At 32.4% G+C, this 12,360-nt stretch overlaps 2 protein-coding genes across 4 annotated transcripts; one reads left to right on the top strand and one right to left on the bottom strand.

Moving 5' to 3' along the window:
* Window positions 1-1,397: 1,397 nt before the first annotated feature.
* On the top strand, window positions 1,398-3,310 carry LOC106755753 (NADPH-dependent 1-acyldihydroxyacetone phosphate reductase). The gene is made up of 3 exons (XM_014637963.2): window positions 1,398-1,821; window positions 2,412-2,571; window positions 2,833-3,310. Exons 1-3 carry the CDS (start codon window positions 1,479-1,481, stop codon window positions 3,167-3,169), a joined length of 840 nt encoding a protein of 279 aa, XP_014493449.1. The 5' UTR covers window positions 1,398-1,478; the 3' UTR covers window positions 3,170-3,310.
* Window positions 3,311-7,655: 4,345 nt separating this feature from the next.
* LOC106756229 (apoptotic chromatin condensation inducer in the nucleus) lies at window positions 7,656-11,611 on the bottom strand. Of its 3 annotated transcripts, none has more exons than XM_014638559.2 (6): window positions 11,428-11,611; window positions 11,192-11,353; window positions 9,519-10,896; window positions 9,170-9,364; window positions 8,619-8,770; window positions 7,656-8,499 (listed from the first exon to the last, which is right to left on the bottom strand). In XM_014638559.2, the coding sequence occupies exons 3-6, from the start codon at window positions 10,864-10,866 to the stop codon at window positions 8,032-8,034; spliced, it is 2,163 nt and encodes a 720-aa protein (XP_014494045.1). In that variant the 5' UTR covers window positions 10,867-10,896; window positions 11,192-11,353; window positions 11,428-11,611; the 3' UTR covers window positions 7,656-8,031. The 3 variants fall into 3 exon arrangements, with proteins under 3 accessions (XP_014494045.1, XP_014494046.1, XP_014494043.1); XM_014638560.2 differs by having other exon boundaries at window positions 11,192-11,245; XM_014638557.2 differs by having other exon boundaries at window positions 11,192-11,611.
* Window positions 11,612-12,360: the final 749 nt, after the last annotated feature.

Genomic DNA, 12,360 nt, shown 5'->3' with positions numbered 1-12,360 from the left:
ACATTATTGAACAAAACAATATAAATAATATGCTAACATATATGTACTACATGTGCTTTCCGATACATACTCATCGAGATGTCACAATCAATTATTCAGACATGAAAGAAAATCAATTGATTACCATCAAAGTCAGTTAATCATTTAATTAATCCAAATAGATTGATAATTAGATTTAAATGGAATTAATCTATGATTAGACTCATTCTAATAAAAAAACCTATAAATACATATAGAAAGTATAATTGTTGAAAATTTTATGATATATTTATTAAACATTAATTATTTAATTGATTTAACTCGAACTAGCATCTGAATACATTTAACATATATATTAATTGATTGAAGGAGAGGATATATAACATTGGAACAAGACATAAGAAAATTATTTTAAATGGGAGTTCAACCCTACAGCCTTAGATCACTTTTTTAACTAATGCAAAAGTTCTAGAAACGCTTTTCTAAAATAAATAAATTTATTCAAAAATTATAATTAAAAATATTCTTATCCGTTTATAAAAAATAAAATAAAATAAAATACGGCATACCTTGAAGTTATATGGTGAATGAAGTAGAATTATCCATTGTATTTTTAATTGGCAATTTTGACTATTTAGAGTCTAATAAATGAGTCCGCAAGTTACTTCTGAATTATTACTAAACGGTTAATAATTTGTTATTATATTATGATTATATTTTTTTCAGTAATAAATTTTGGAAAAAAAAAAGAAAAATACTTATTAATTCATCACAGTTTTATTCAATAATATTCAAATCAATAATAAACTTAATTCGTTGAATTTTTTAGACATTCTTAATCTGATGCAAAATTTTGTTATTCTTGATATTGAAATATTCTTTCTACTAGAATAGTTTTTACATAAAAGTTGCTTGCATCATGCTATAAGAAATCTATGTTTTTTCACCATTATAAGAAGCCTACCATTCTCAGAGGAACGCTACTGTTCTATTGAAATAAATAAATAGATAGATATTGTTATATTAAAATAAATAAATAAAGAGGTACATGTGCTCACCACTCCGAAAGAGTGACTTATTAGAATTTATTATTTAAAATATTTAATTGTGAGATTGTGTAAGAGATTGGTAATAGAAAAAGGATCCTAATACACCAAATCTCTGTGATCATGATTTCATTCATTCCTAAAATTATTTCTTGTCTCTTGGAGGATTGAAGGAATGAATCGATTATGTCAATGCCTCATGAAAATTTACATTTGTTTATTTATCGGCTTCTAAGGTAAATTAACATGCAATAAATTAAAATATTGTTTACTCAAATATAAGAAAATAGTATATAATACAATAAAAAATAAAAAATGTTGATAATACTTATTTTTAAAACTATATGAATTAAAAGCGTATTAGAGATGATAAATGAATGACAGAAAAATTGGTTGGAGTTGCTTCAGATTAATATACTCTCACATGCACTGTTTTTGTTGGCTTGGGAAGTAATGGAAGATGATCGTACTCCAAAACCAGTAGTTATCATCACAGGATGTTCCACCGGAGGGATAGGCCACGCGCTTGCGTGCGCGTTCGCGGAGAAGAAGTGCAGGGTGGTGGCGACGAGTAGGTCGCGGTCGAGCATGGCGGAGCTGGAACACGACCACAGATTTTTGTTGGAAGAGTTGGATGTTCAGTCCGATGAGAGCGTGCGCAGAGTGGTTGACGCAGTTGTCGAAACGTACGGTCGCATCGACGTGCTCGTTAACAACGCAGGTATTCAGTGCGTGGGTCCACTTGCCGAGGTTCCTCTCTCATCCATCCAAAACACTTTCGACACCAATGTATTCGGTAAGTACGGTCACCATACCCTTTTCATCTAATTATTTCTCCTTGTTTGCAAAATCCCTTCTATTTGGGACTTCAGTGTAATTTGGATGTCTGATATCTAAGATCTATTTGGTCGATAATTGACAGAGAACAGATAATCATGAATAGGGTTAATTTCAATGTACAGTTTCTAATTTCAGAGAGCAGAGAATCATGAATAGGGTTAGTTTCAATGTACAGTTTCCAATTTCAGTATATAAAACGAAGAAACGAAACAGTTGTTTTAAAAGTAAAACTGGTTTGAATTCTCCCAATCATGAACTTTAGGCACCTGTTCGTTTCTATTCGAAATACTGTTTTCACTCAATTTGGCAATCGTGGCCTCAGTTTTTGCACAAACAGATTTAGTGCATGTTTGGGTACCTGTTCAAGGAATTTAGAAGTACTTATTACCCTTTAAGTAACAAGTTATACTCTCTTTTTTTTCATTTTGTGTCTTTGAATTTGAGAGTCTGCATTGGAATCTCCCCTTCCAAATATAGTTTTAATTGGTATACAAGAAGGTGAACTGAATGCTTAAGTAGATGGTGCGTTTTATTGGGCATACGCAGGTTCCTTGAGAATGGTTCAGGCGGTTGTTCCTCATATGGCAACTAGGAAAAAGGGGAAGATTGTGAATATTGGCAGTGTTGCTGCCTTGGCTTCTGGACCTTGGTCAGGCACTTATACTGCTTCTAAAGCTGCTCTTCATGCTTTGACAGATACATTAAGGTATTCTTCTTTTTCAAATTTCCCTTACCCTAAACTTGTTTTTATGTCTGCATCAAATCAATCAGAAACAACAGTACTTAGCAACATAAATACAGCTTGTTGTATGAAAAATATGGGTTGATCCAAATCAATGTGGTGACTTGATTGAAACTGGAATGCAGCAATACATCATATGGGATGGTGGTTTGACCTGTCCCAGTTATTTACATTTCGTTGAATATGTAATTGTTCTCATCTTGAACATGGGCATGTTGGATACAGATTGGAACTTGGACATTTTGGAATTGATGTTGTGAATGTTCTGCCGGGAGCTATCAAATCAAATATTGGAGATTCTGCCATAGCCAGCTACAACCGCATGCCTGAATGGAAATTGTTCAAGCCTTTTGAAGCAGCAATCCGAGACAGAGCTTACTTTTCTCAGAAGTCGAAATCAACTCCCACAGATGAGTTTGCTAGAAACACTGTAGCTGCTATTCTTAAGGAGAAACCGCCGGCATGGTTTACCTATGGACATTACTCTACTGTCATGGCTATCATGTATCATTTACCAATCTCTGTTAGAGATTTTATCTTGAAGAAAGCAATGAAATGCTGAGATACAGTTGGCTGGTGCATCTATGTTTTTCATGTGTATTCTGATGGTCATAGCATTTACTTTCCATTTTGTTACCTAGTCAGCCAAGTTTTTTAATGAAATAATCGAAGGGATGGTATAATGTATTGCGATTCTCTGAAACTTTCCCATTCTTTGAACACGAATCAACTACTATTTTTTGCATTTGTTAGTTGATCTTAGATTTTTTTTTTTCTGGGTAGTTGATCATCTTATAGGTTTAAATTAAATGGCTCATACGATAGGATTGAGTCCATAAAAAATGTCTTGGTTTGGGAATTTCTTCCTGCACTCCCTTTCTTTTTCTTGTATCCCATAAAACTTAATTACTCAATTTTATCCCTTATTAAAATTATATACCTAAACCTAATTATTCTCCTCCCCTCCCTTTTTTCCTGTGCAGCAGCAGGCCGTATCTCCCTTCCTCTATTCTCCCTGACCTATTGGGGTGCAGGAAGAAAAATCTCTTAGTTTGATTCCTCATTTGGACTTGAAAAACAACCCTCTGTCCCCTTCAGAAAATATAAGCACAAATATATTTCAGACACTGTTCCAAAACAATAAATGCAGCTCAATGCCATGTTGGGCACTGCAAGTCCTGCTTCCTAATTTTCAAACCCTAAACCACAATGGTGAAGAAAGGTGGGAAAATAATCCGTAAAATTAGGTTTTCTACATTATTAACTTAATCTGATCTATTATACATCTAAATGTTTTTTTGTTTAAAGAATATTAATTAAAAATGTCAAAGTATGAGAATATATCTAACATGTGTGTTTCACTTAATTCAATTTCTTAGTAATTTTAATTACACCGTTGGTTCTATTTCTCGTGACATTTATAAAATAAGTTTTATTTTTAAAAATTGAAACAATTAAGTCATTTTCGTTAGTTCCGTATTAAAATCATTAAAAAGAGTGTTATTTCTTATTTGATTGTTTTTTTTATTTTTTAAATATATTTTTTAAAAATTTTAAAAAAAATAAAAGAAATTGTCACGTGTCAAATTGAGATTAGTACTAACAGTATTTCATGTCATGTCATTGATTAATTTCAATTTGATCTCTATATTTTTATTTTGTCTCAATTTAATACTATTTTTTTAAAAATTAAACAACTTTATTAGATAAGATCAGATCATGTACATTTAAAATTTGATTACTTATTTTTTTTATTATGTATATTTAAATATAATACATAATAATCATTTAAATAGTATTGCAATAGATATAGGTGTTTTTTACGTGTGTTATATTATTAAGATATATGTACTTTGTATATATAAATGTATAAATTTGTTTTTAAAGTTTAAATATGTATGTGTTTTTAAAGTATAAATATGTATAATTGCTTAAAAATGAGTTTTTGAAAATACATAATTACATTCAAAATAAATTTGCAATAGATAAATATTTTTAGTATACATTATTATATATTAATAAATATAAATATGTGCTTATAATATTTAATTGATATTTTAAAATATTTAAAGAAACACATAATTAAAATTTAAATAAATTTGCAATAAATAACTATTTTTAGTATATAATTTATAACATCTTATCATCATAAATATGTTTCTTTATATTTGAAGATTATTCTAGACTATGCAATGCACAAAATTTTGTTATTATGCATATAAATATTTTCTTTTTGAAGGTTTAAAAGGTGAAAAGAATATGAAGCCAAATAACAATGAATTCCAAAATTTTGAAAGGTTACCTTTGCTCTCAAGGATATTTGATTCATGAGGATGGTCATATTGCTTCTTATTCATCGTTTCTTGCAAATTACATAAACTATGTCTTATATAATAGTGAAGAACATCTTGAAAAAAAAAAACTCACAAAGAGTGATGTGAATGTTAATTTAAATAGATTTCTTTCCAATAAAAATGAAGTTGAAAATTATTTTTTTTACCAATATTGAAAGATATTGAAGAGGGAATAGAGGTTTGCGCCTAGAATGATTATGTGAATCTTTATTCTTTGACCTTCAAAACGTGAACAAATAAATACTATGTGTTGAATGGTAAATGAAAAATTAGTTTCAAAAATCATAAATTACAAAGCAATTATATCATCACAAAATGTTTCCTCATTAAGAATATACAAAGTCATGTCTCACACTTGAGTTTAAAAAGATGGAGAGCTAATAATAATTAACTCGATTAAATGTCTACAATTATATTGATGTTTTATTTTCTAGGAATAGTACCATATTAATTGTTCATCAATATTTCTTATTTTGAATTCAGTAAAAATTATATATTTTATTCATAATAGTTTTTTTCAAATTGTTTGATATCACCAATTCCGTTTTAACTAGTTAAATATAATAAATTATGTAAACTATATATATATATATATATGGGTTTGTTAACGTGCGTTAGTCTGTTTTTCAGTTGGTATATTTTAACGATGTGTATCGGATTATAGTAGACAAAAATACCCTCATATATTACGGATTCTCAAAACCAAAAAAAATAAATAAATAAATAAACATCCAAACCCTTACTCACCTCTCTCATTTCTCTCAATCTTTTATCTTTCATCTCTCAAAAATGATTTCTCTTATTTCTCTCAATCTTTTCTCTTTCATCTCTCAAAAATGATTTTTTTGTTTTATCTAATTTTATTCAATTTTCACAAGCATAATGACATATGAAGGAATTAGTAATTCGCCTAGAAAAAATCAGAAACACTGGCTATTAAACAATTTCTTACAAAAAATGATTTTATAATGAGTTTTCATTTTATAATTTTTGTCTTATCTAATTTTCACAAGCATAATGACATTAGAAGAAATTGGTAATTGGCCTGAAGGTTTTTTAAGAAATGATGATTCAACATCTGCAGATAATGAAATTATTAGAGAGGTTAGTGAAGATGATGAAATTGAAGAGATTTTGAATGAACATTTGTCTAAGACGAATATGTCAATAACTCAACTCTTTACAAAGGTAAATCGTTTAACAACTGGGTATTTCTATTTTTTTTTTCAATTGGATTTATCCTAGGATGAAAGAGAAAGGGTTGAGAGGAAAGAGGGAGGTGAATAAGGATTTGGGGGTTTCTTTTTTTTAGTTTTGAGAATGAAAACTATTTAAATATCTTTGACTTTAAAACTTAGAATCCATAATATATGAAGATATTTTTTTCTACTATAATCCGGTACACATTGTTAAAATGTACCAACTCTGAAAAACAGACATAATATATATATATATATATATATATATATATATATATATATATAATTTGCCTCATGATATGATTAAATAATTTTTATAAAGATTTTAAAGTAAAAATATAATAAATTAAAACTAACTTATTCATATATAAATAAATAAGTATGACTTACATCTACTTTTGTGCTCAAAAGTATTTCCAAATGCCACAATAGCTTTTCTTGCAAGAGATTATACAAGAAGCACATGTTTCTAATTCTCCATAAAGAAAATAATTCGTCTTCTTCTATCAACAATGATGAGTTATTAGTATTTATTAATGGAAATAGTTAAATCCATAATTTTTGTTTACCCTCTTTTCTAAATCTATCAAACGAACTTTATAATTTTAAAGTGTTGGTAAAAGAGTTAAACTCAACCTCTTTTACTTCTTTCAACTTCGTCACAACTTGCATGTGCAACACAAACCTCTTTTACCTCTTTCAACTTCATCACAAATGCAACTTGTATGTGTAATACAACAATATCCTTAATCGCATTTACCTTATACAAAAGACATATAAAGTATGACATTATAAATAAAGTTATCAATTTCGATTTCTAAATACAAATTTAGTTCTAATTCAAGCTTAACATATAAAAAGGCACATTAACATATAATCTCATCTCACAAAATTGATTAAATAGATTGTTGACATTTTTCACCATTTGTGTAATTTCATTATGAAATTATAAGACTGGTACAAGTTTTAAAAAATTTAAACTTTGACAAGACAAGTCAACTTGACATAGCTTCAGAACGAAAACGTTATAACATGCTGAAACAATCTCGGATGAATTAAAATTCTGCTAAGTCATGACATTACATAACTGAAGTTAAAGTTGTCACCTGAGATATATTCAATTCTATAATGAAATTACCTAAAATCATGAAATTAACAACTTTAGTTTTATAATAACTTCAATTCATTTCATTACTTAACTTCACTGAAGTTACAACGCACAATTTTCGTTGAAAAATAGTATCAACTTGACTTTTTGAGAAGATGTAATATCATATTAAGAAACACGCTTTAAATCTCGCTTCACATAGTTTCGGGGAAGTTAGTAGACATTCTGCAGTTGTCCTATATTAGATTCCAGAACTACGATGGTGTATGTTCGCACCATATACATCTTCCGATTACACAAGATTCTAGAACCAATCTTTAATAGTCAAAATACTTACTGCCCTGTTTGGTAGCACTCAATCACTTGTAGAACTAAAGCAAAATAAACTTTCACGTCAAAATCATTGATCTCCTGTATGACGAACAGCAGACAAAAAAGAACCGGCTACCTTAAACAAAATTAACAGCTAGGAGACGAGACATGATCTAAGTCAAATTTTTCCATAAAAGTTGAAGTAGTTTCGGGTAACGGTTCGCTTAGCCTAGTTCAAACAGTGGGGAAAATCTATCAAACCCCTGTAGCTCTTAGTTCACAACGTTCTAAAACTAAACAAATTTAAGTCTCAATATGCATTGGCAACTACAATTTCTTCCCGAGACAAAACACGACCAGATCTGCCGCATTCATAATAAATCCATACCACTAACTAGCACGATGAAAAATAAAACCAAATCAGTAAAAGCTTCCAGGGAAGAATTGCAGGTTACTTGGCCCACCTCCTCGGATCCTTACCCTGTGCAGCAAGTTTTGCAGCAACTTGCTCATCGGTCAAAGGCAAGTAGTAGATCCGAGGAGTTGCTTTGGTTTTGCGGAAGAGATCATCAAGAGTGACAATAGGTGGGTCAACTTTCTCTGGAAGAGGTGGTGGTGATGGAAGCCGATCTCTAGCTACTGGTGGGTTTTTTGACAATGGTGGTGGAGGTGGGAGCATAGTTGGAACTGAATGCTGCTCCCTGTGCAGCCGAGGGGAAGGCTCTGGCTGTGATGTGGGGACCACAGGCGGAACTACTGGAGCAGTACTGATGGGGGCAGTCTGTACAGGAGGTTCTAGCTTCATTTTCACTTCTTCAGGATCAACATACTCAGCAACTAAGAGACGCCCACCATTTGGTGGCCATTGCAAATTATACACAGCATTCCGTGTCTCCGTGGCTTCTTCAACAGATGAGTACTATACCACGAAGAAATCAACAAAAGATTACTTAAGACCGTGAGATTAATACAAGATACTATAACATCATGTGGGAATCAACAGTTGTAGGAAGACATTAGAGAAAATAATTGTCTTACAGTAACATAGCAATGGGTCTTTATCTGGTCCATCCAGAAACTGCTAACATTCCCAGTCTTACCAAGAAGTTCTTGCACAGCTTTCAGAGTAAATGGACGGAGGAATCGATCAATCCTGAGGGAATTAGTTGGGGACCTTGGTGATGGTGGAACTGCCAAAGATTGCAAAAAACTAGTCAACTTAAAAAACAGACATAAAATACACAACACATGCCAGTATGACAATAAAATCAATGTGCTATACAACATAGACAGAATACACCCACATAAAAAACCATAGCACAAGTCAACAACAACCGAGCCTTATCTTATTAAATGAATTCGTGTACTTAAAATCAAAAAACAAATAATTTTCCACCTTCAAATAAAAAACGGTAACATATATAAGATTATAAGATATATAAGCAAATCGTGCTTCAAAAAATGTCTAGGATTGAAATCTGAAGGTGCCACGAATTTACGTATTCAGGCCACTTGAAAACTGATCCGCATTAATACAACTCAACAACTACACTAAAAATGTCGACCCTAATCAGAAAAATGTTGCTTACCAATGCGCTCTTTAGGTGTGTCATCAGTAGCAGAGGAATCAGACCTAGAGAGGTTGCGTTTCAGAGCAATTGGCTCTTCTCTAGGTGTAGTAGCAGGCCTGGGAGTAGTGCTTTGTGGATCTGGACCTTTAACTGTTTCAGTGTTCCACCTGCGTTGCCTTTTTGCAGGCTCATTGTTCCCAACCGATGTTTGTTCTGTGACAATTTTCCAAATAATAGAGGGTTACTAAAAATACGTAAAGAAGAAACCAATAACAGCAATGCAACATATAGTGCATATTACTCTTGCTATACCTTCAGTAGTATAACAATTTAAAAAAAATGTCCATTTCAGACATATGTTGCTTACCATGGAATTTTCGTTTCTCAGTTGGGGCTACGGGACTAATGTCAATATCTTGGTGGGTATCATTTTTTCCTCCAGATACACCATCTCCCACAGCTATAGTCCTACTTTCCTCCTTCACAATAGGCTCTTCAATACTCTCCACTTTCTTTCTAAGTTCATCAACATTAAACTTAGAATCAATTTGCTTAGTCTCAGGCAAATCTTCTTCCATGGAATCATCACCAGAACTTCTGTCTAAATTCAACTTTTCTGGATACCCCACATCATCACTGCTATTGGTCTTATTCAAGTCTGGACTTGAAACATTATTGATATTTTCTTCAACAGATGTCTTTTTCTCATGCCGCCCTCCAACATCCATTGCATGTGATTCATCATAAGAAACAGGTACATCATTTCTGGATGATGGTTCTTCCACCATCTCCGGCTTAATAATATCTTGTTCTAATTTCACATTATCAGTAATTATAGTATCCTTTAGTTCATTCTTTTGATTAATTGACACAGAATCAGTAGAAATAGAATCAGATTTTACTTGAGACCCTAAACTAGGGTTGACCTCAGATACCTGGTTTTCTGGAACAGAAGAGTCGGGCACAATATCCTCGTGCAGGGGCTTTGTCTCAGAATCCAGTTGGGGCTTTGTATCCTCACCGTCCAGCTGCGCCTTTGACTCCTCATTCTCTAGCTTTGCTGCAGAAAACTCATTGTTCTTTTCTGCACAATATGAATCCTCACCACTGACTACCACTCCTGTTACTAAACTTTCAGTGACTGTAATTGTGGTCTCTGCAGTCGAAGCATGAGTACTAGCCACCTCCTCTACCACATTTCCAGAATCAACACCGGAGGGAAGGCCCTCGTGTTCAACTTCTTCATCCATGGTTGACACACTATTATTAATGTCAACTTGGCCAGCAATACCATCCTGCTTGCCAGTCTTATTGCTGTCTTCATCCACAACCCCCGGAAACTTTTCTTCATTTTCTGTTTCGATCGGTTCAACTACATCACTCTTCCCCTTTTCAGCAGTCTCAAATGTTTGGGTACTTTGCTTGTCAGTTGCGTCAACGACTTCAGCATCCATAGTAACCGCCGCAGAATCCTTTTCTCCATCTACATGACCATCATCAAAACCATTGGCCTCCTCCTCCTTCTCAGAATCCTGCTCACCATCCCTTTCAAGACGAAGACATTCATCCAACCGTTTTACCAAATCATCCTTCAGACCTTTGGTGTTTAACCTCCTCCTCCTCAGCTCCTCTCTCAGTTCCGTAACCTTCCACTGATTGATTGGACGATTGTCGAGAGTCTGATATTTTGGCGGAGTCTGATACTTTGGCGACATTATTCCAAAACACAAATCACCCTCCTCAACCTGGTTACAGCGATTAAATACAACACAACAAAGAAACAAACAACAATCAATTCAAAAAATGGCAGCGTTCACCCTAAAATCAGTGCAAATTTAAAAGTGGAAAAGAAACCTAACACGCACAAACTAATGGTTAGAATTGCAACCATCTAGAAAGAATTTGGTAGAAAAATAAATGTTAACCTGAAATTGATAACGGGAAGATCCAGAGGAACCAAACAAATTCAAAAAATAACTTCTAATAATGAAAAATAAAAAATCCATAAATCGAATATAAAGAATAAGAAGAGAAAATTACTCAGAATGACTATAGTTTGGCGATAATCGAGAAAGAGGCACGCTTACGGAAACCCTAATTTGAGAAAAGAGAAGAAAAAACAGAGAGGCATCGAATATTAGAGTCCCGAAGCGAATAGCCGAAAGGAATGCACTATCCTGTATTACTCTTGTCCCTTTCTTCCTGAAAACACCGAAGCAGAAAAAATGTGGAAGAGAAAACAAAACAAGAGAAAAGAAAATTCAGTATGAGCAAACCATTTATCCAAAAGAAAGAATAGAAGAAGAGGTTGAGATTTTGTGAAGTGAGAAATTGGTTCTCCAAAATCTTTTCTAGGGCTTTTTTTGTTTGGTCGGGGTTCTTTTCTCTATGGCGATTGTGTGTCCCTTTTGTTCCGTTCCTCCGTGAGGGAACCCTGAAGTAATACCGAGTGGCTTCATTTCCACAGCAGTTGGTAACATTAAGATTTTCCCATTCTCATTCCGATAATGCCCCTTACACGTGGCTCAAACTTAATCGACAAATTCACCTCAATGTCCCTGGGCTGGTCTCCTGAATGTTTTTTGGGCCATTCTATTTTTATCCCAAGAGGGCCTTAGCCCAAACTCATATTGTCCACGAGACACATGTTTAGCATCTACTAAAAAATGGAAGACATTAAAAGGAACAGATTGATAGAAGCTGAATTTAGCTAATGCAACTATCTATGGAATGGCTTCAAGCTAAGCATGGCTTTATAGGAAAACCACTCCGATATTCATTCGAAGAGGGAAAATAAATATAATCTTAATGGACACCCGCTACGCAATTCACACAATAATATATTATTCTTTTTCATTCACTGTTATTACTGTTTAACATTATAAATTGTTAGTCTCTTGCACTTATTGTATTTTTTAATAATTTTAACCCATAATTAAATATGTGTCAGAAAATTATATTGGCAAATATCTTATGATTATTCTTTTATGAATTAATAGTTGAAGAAATTTTTGTATAAGACCAATAAATGACTGGCTTGCACTAAAGATAAAAGTGTTTTGGTCTCAAACTCTAATTTTGTGTTTGGATAAAAATTTACGAGGGAGTGATTTGTTTTTATATAAAATTTAAAATTATAATAATAAATATATTGTGTGAAAAAAAAACAAAAAATAAATAAAAAATTTGAAAATTTATAAAACTAATTT

The sequence above is a fragment of the Vigna radiata genome, chromosome 2 (assembly GCF_000741045.1).
Source record: "Vigna radiata var. radiata cultivar VC1973A chromosome 2, Vradiata_ver6, whole genome shotgun sequence".
Lineage (NCBI taxonomy): Eukaryota > Viridiplantae > Streptophyta > Magnoliopsida > Fabales > Fabaceae > Vigna > Vigna radiata.
The sequence above is the reverse complement of the archived record's forward strand: the minus strand, read 5'-3'. Positions and strand labels throughout refer to the sequence as shown.

What these genes read in the sequence shown, in the direction of transcription:
- LOC106756229 (XM_014638557.2), bottom strand. Translation starts at nt 10,866, where the DNA reads ATGTCGCCAAAGTATCAGACTCCGCCAAAATATCAGACTCTCGACAAT. An exon ending in TGAGAAACGAAAATTCCATG is followed by an intron (nt 9,365 to 9,518) that starts GTAAGCAACATA and finishes AAATTGTCACAG; the next exon opens with AACAAACATCGGTTGGGAAC. An exon ending in AGACCCATTGCTATGTTACT is followed by an intron (nt 8,500 to 8,618) that starts GTAAGACAATTA and finishes TTCGTGGTATAG; the next exon opens with TACTCATCTGTTGAAGAAGC.
- LOC106755753 (XM_014637963.2), top strand. Translation starts at nt 1,479, where the DNA reads ATGGAAGATGATCGTACTCCAAAACCAGTAGTTATCATCACAGGATGT. An exon ending in TTTCGACACCAATGTATTCG is followed by an intron (nt 1,822 to 2,411) that starts GTAAGTACGGTC and finishes GGGCATACGCAG; the next exon opens with GTTCCTTGAGAATGGTTCAG. An exon ending in GCTTTGACAGATACATTAAG is followed by an intron (nt 2,572 to 2,832) that starts GTATTCTTCTTT and finishes TGTTGGATACAG; the next exon opens with ATTGGAACTTGGACATTTTG.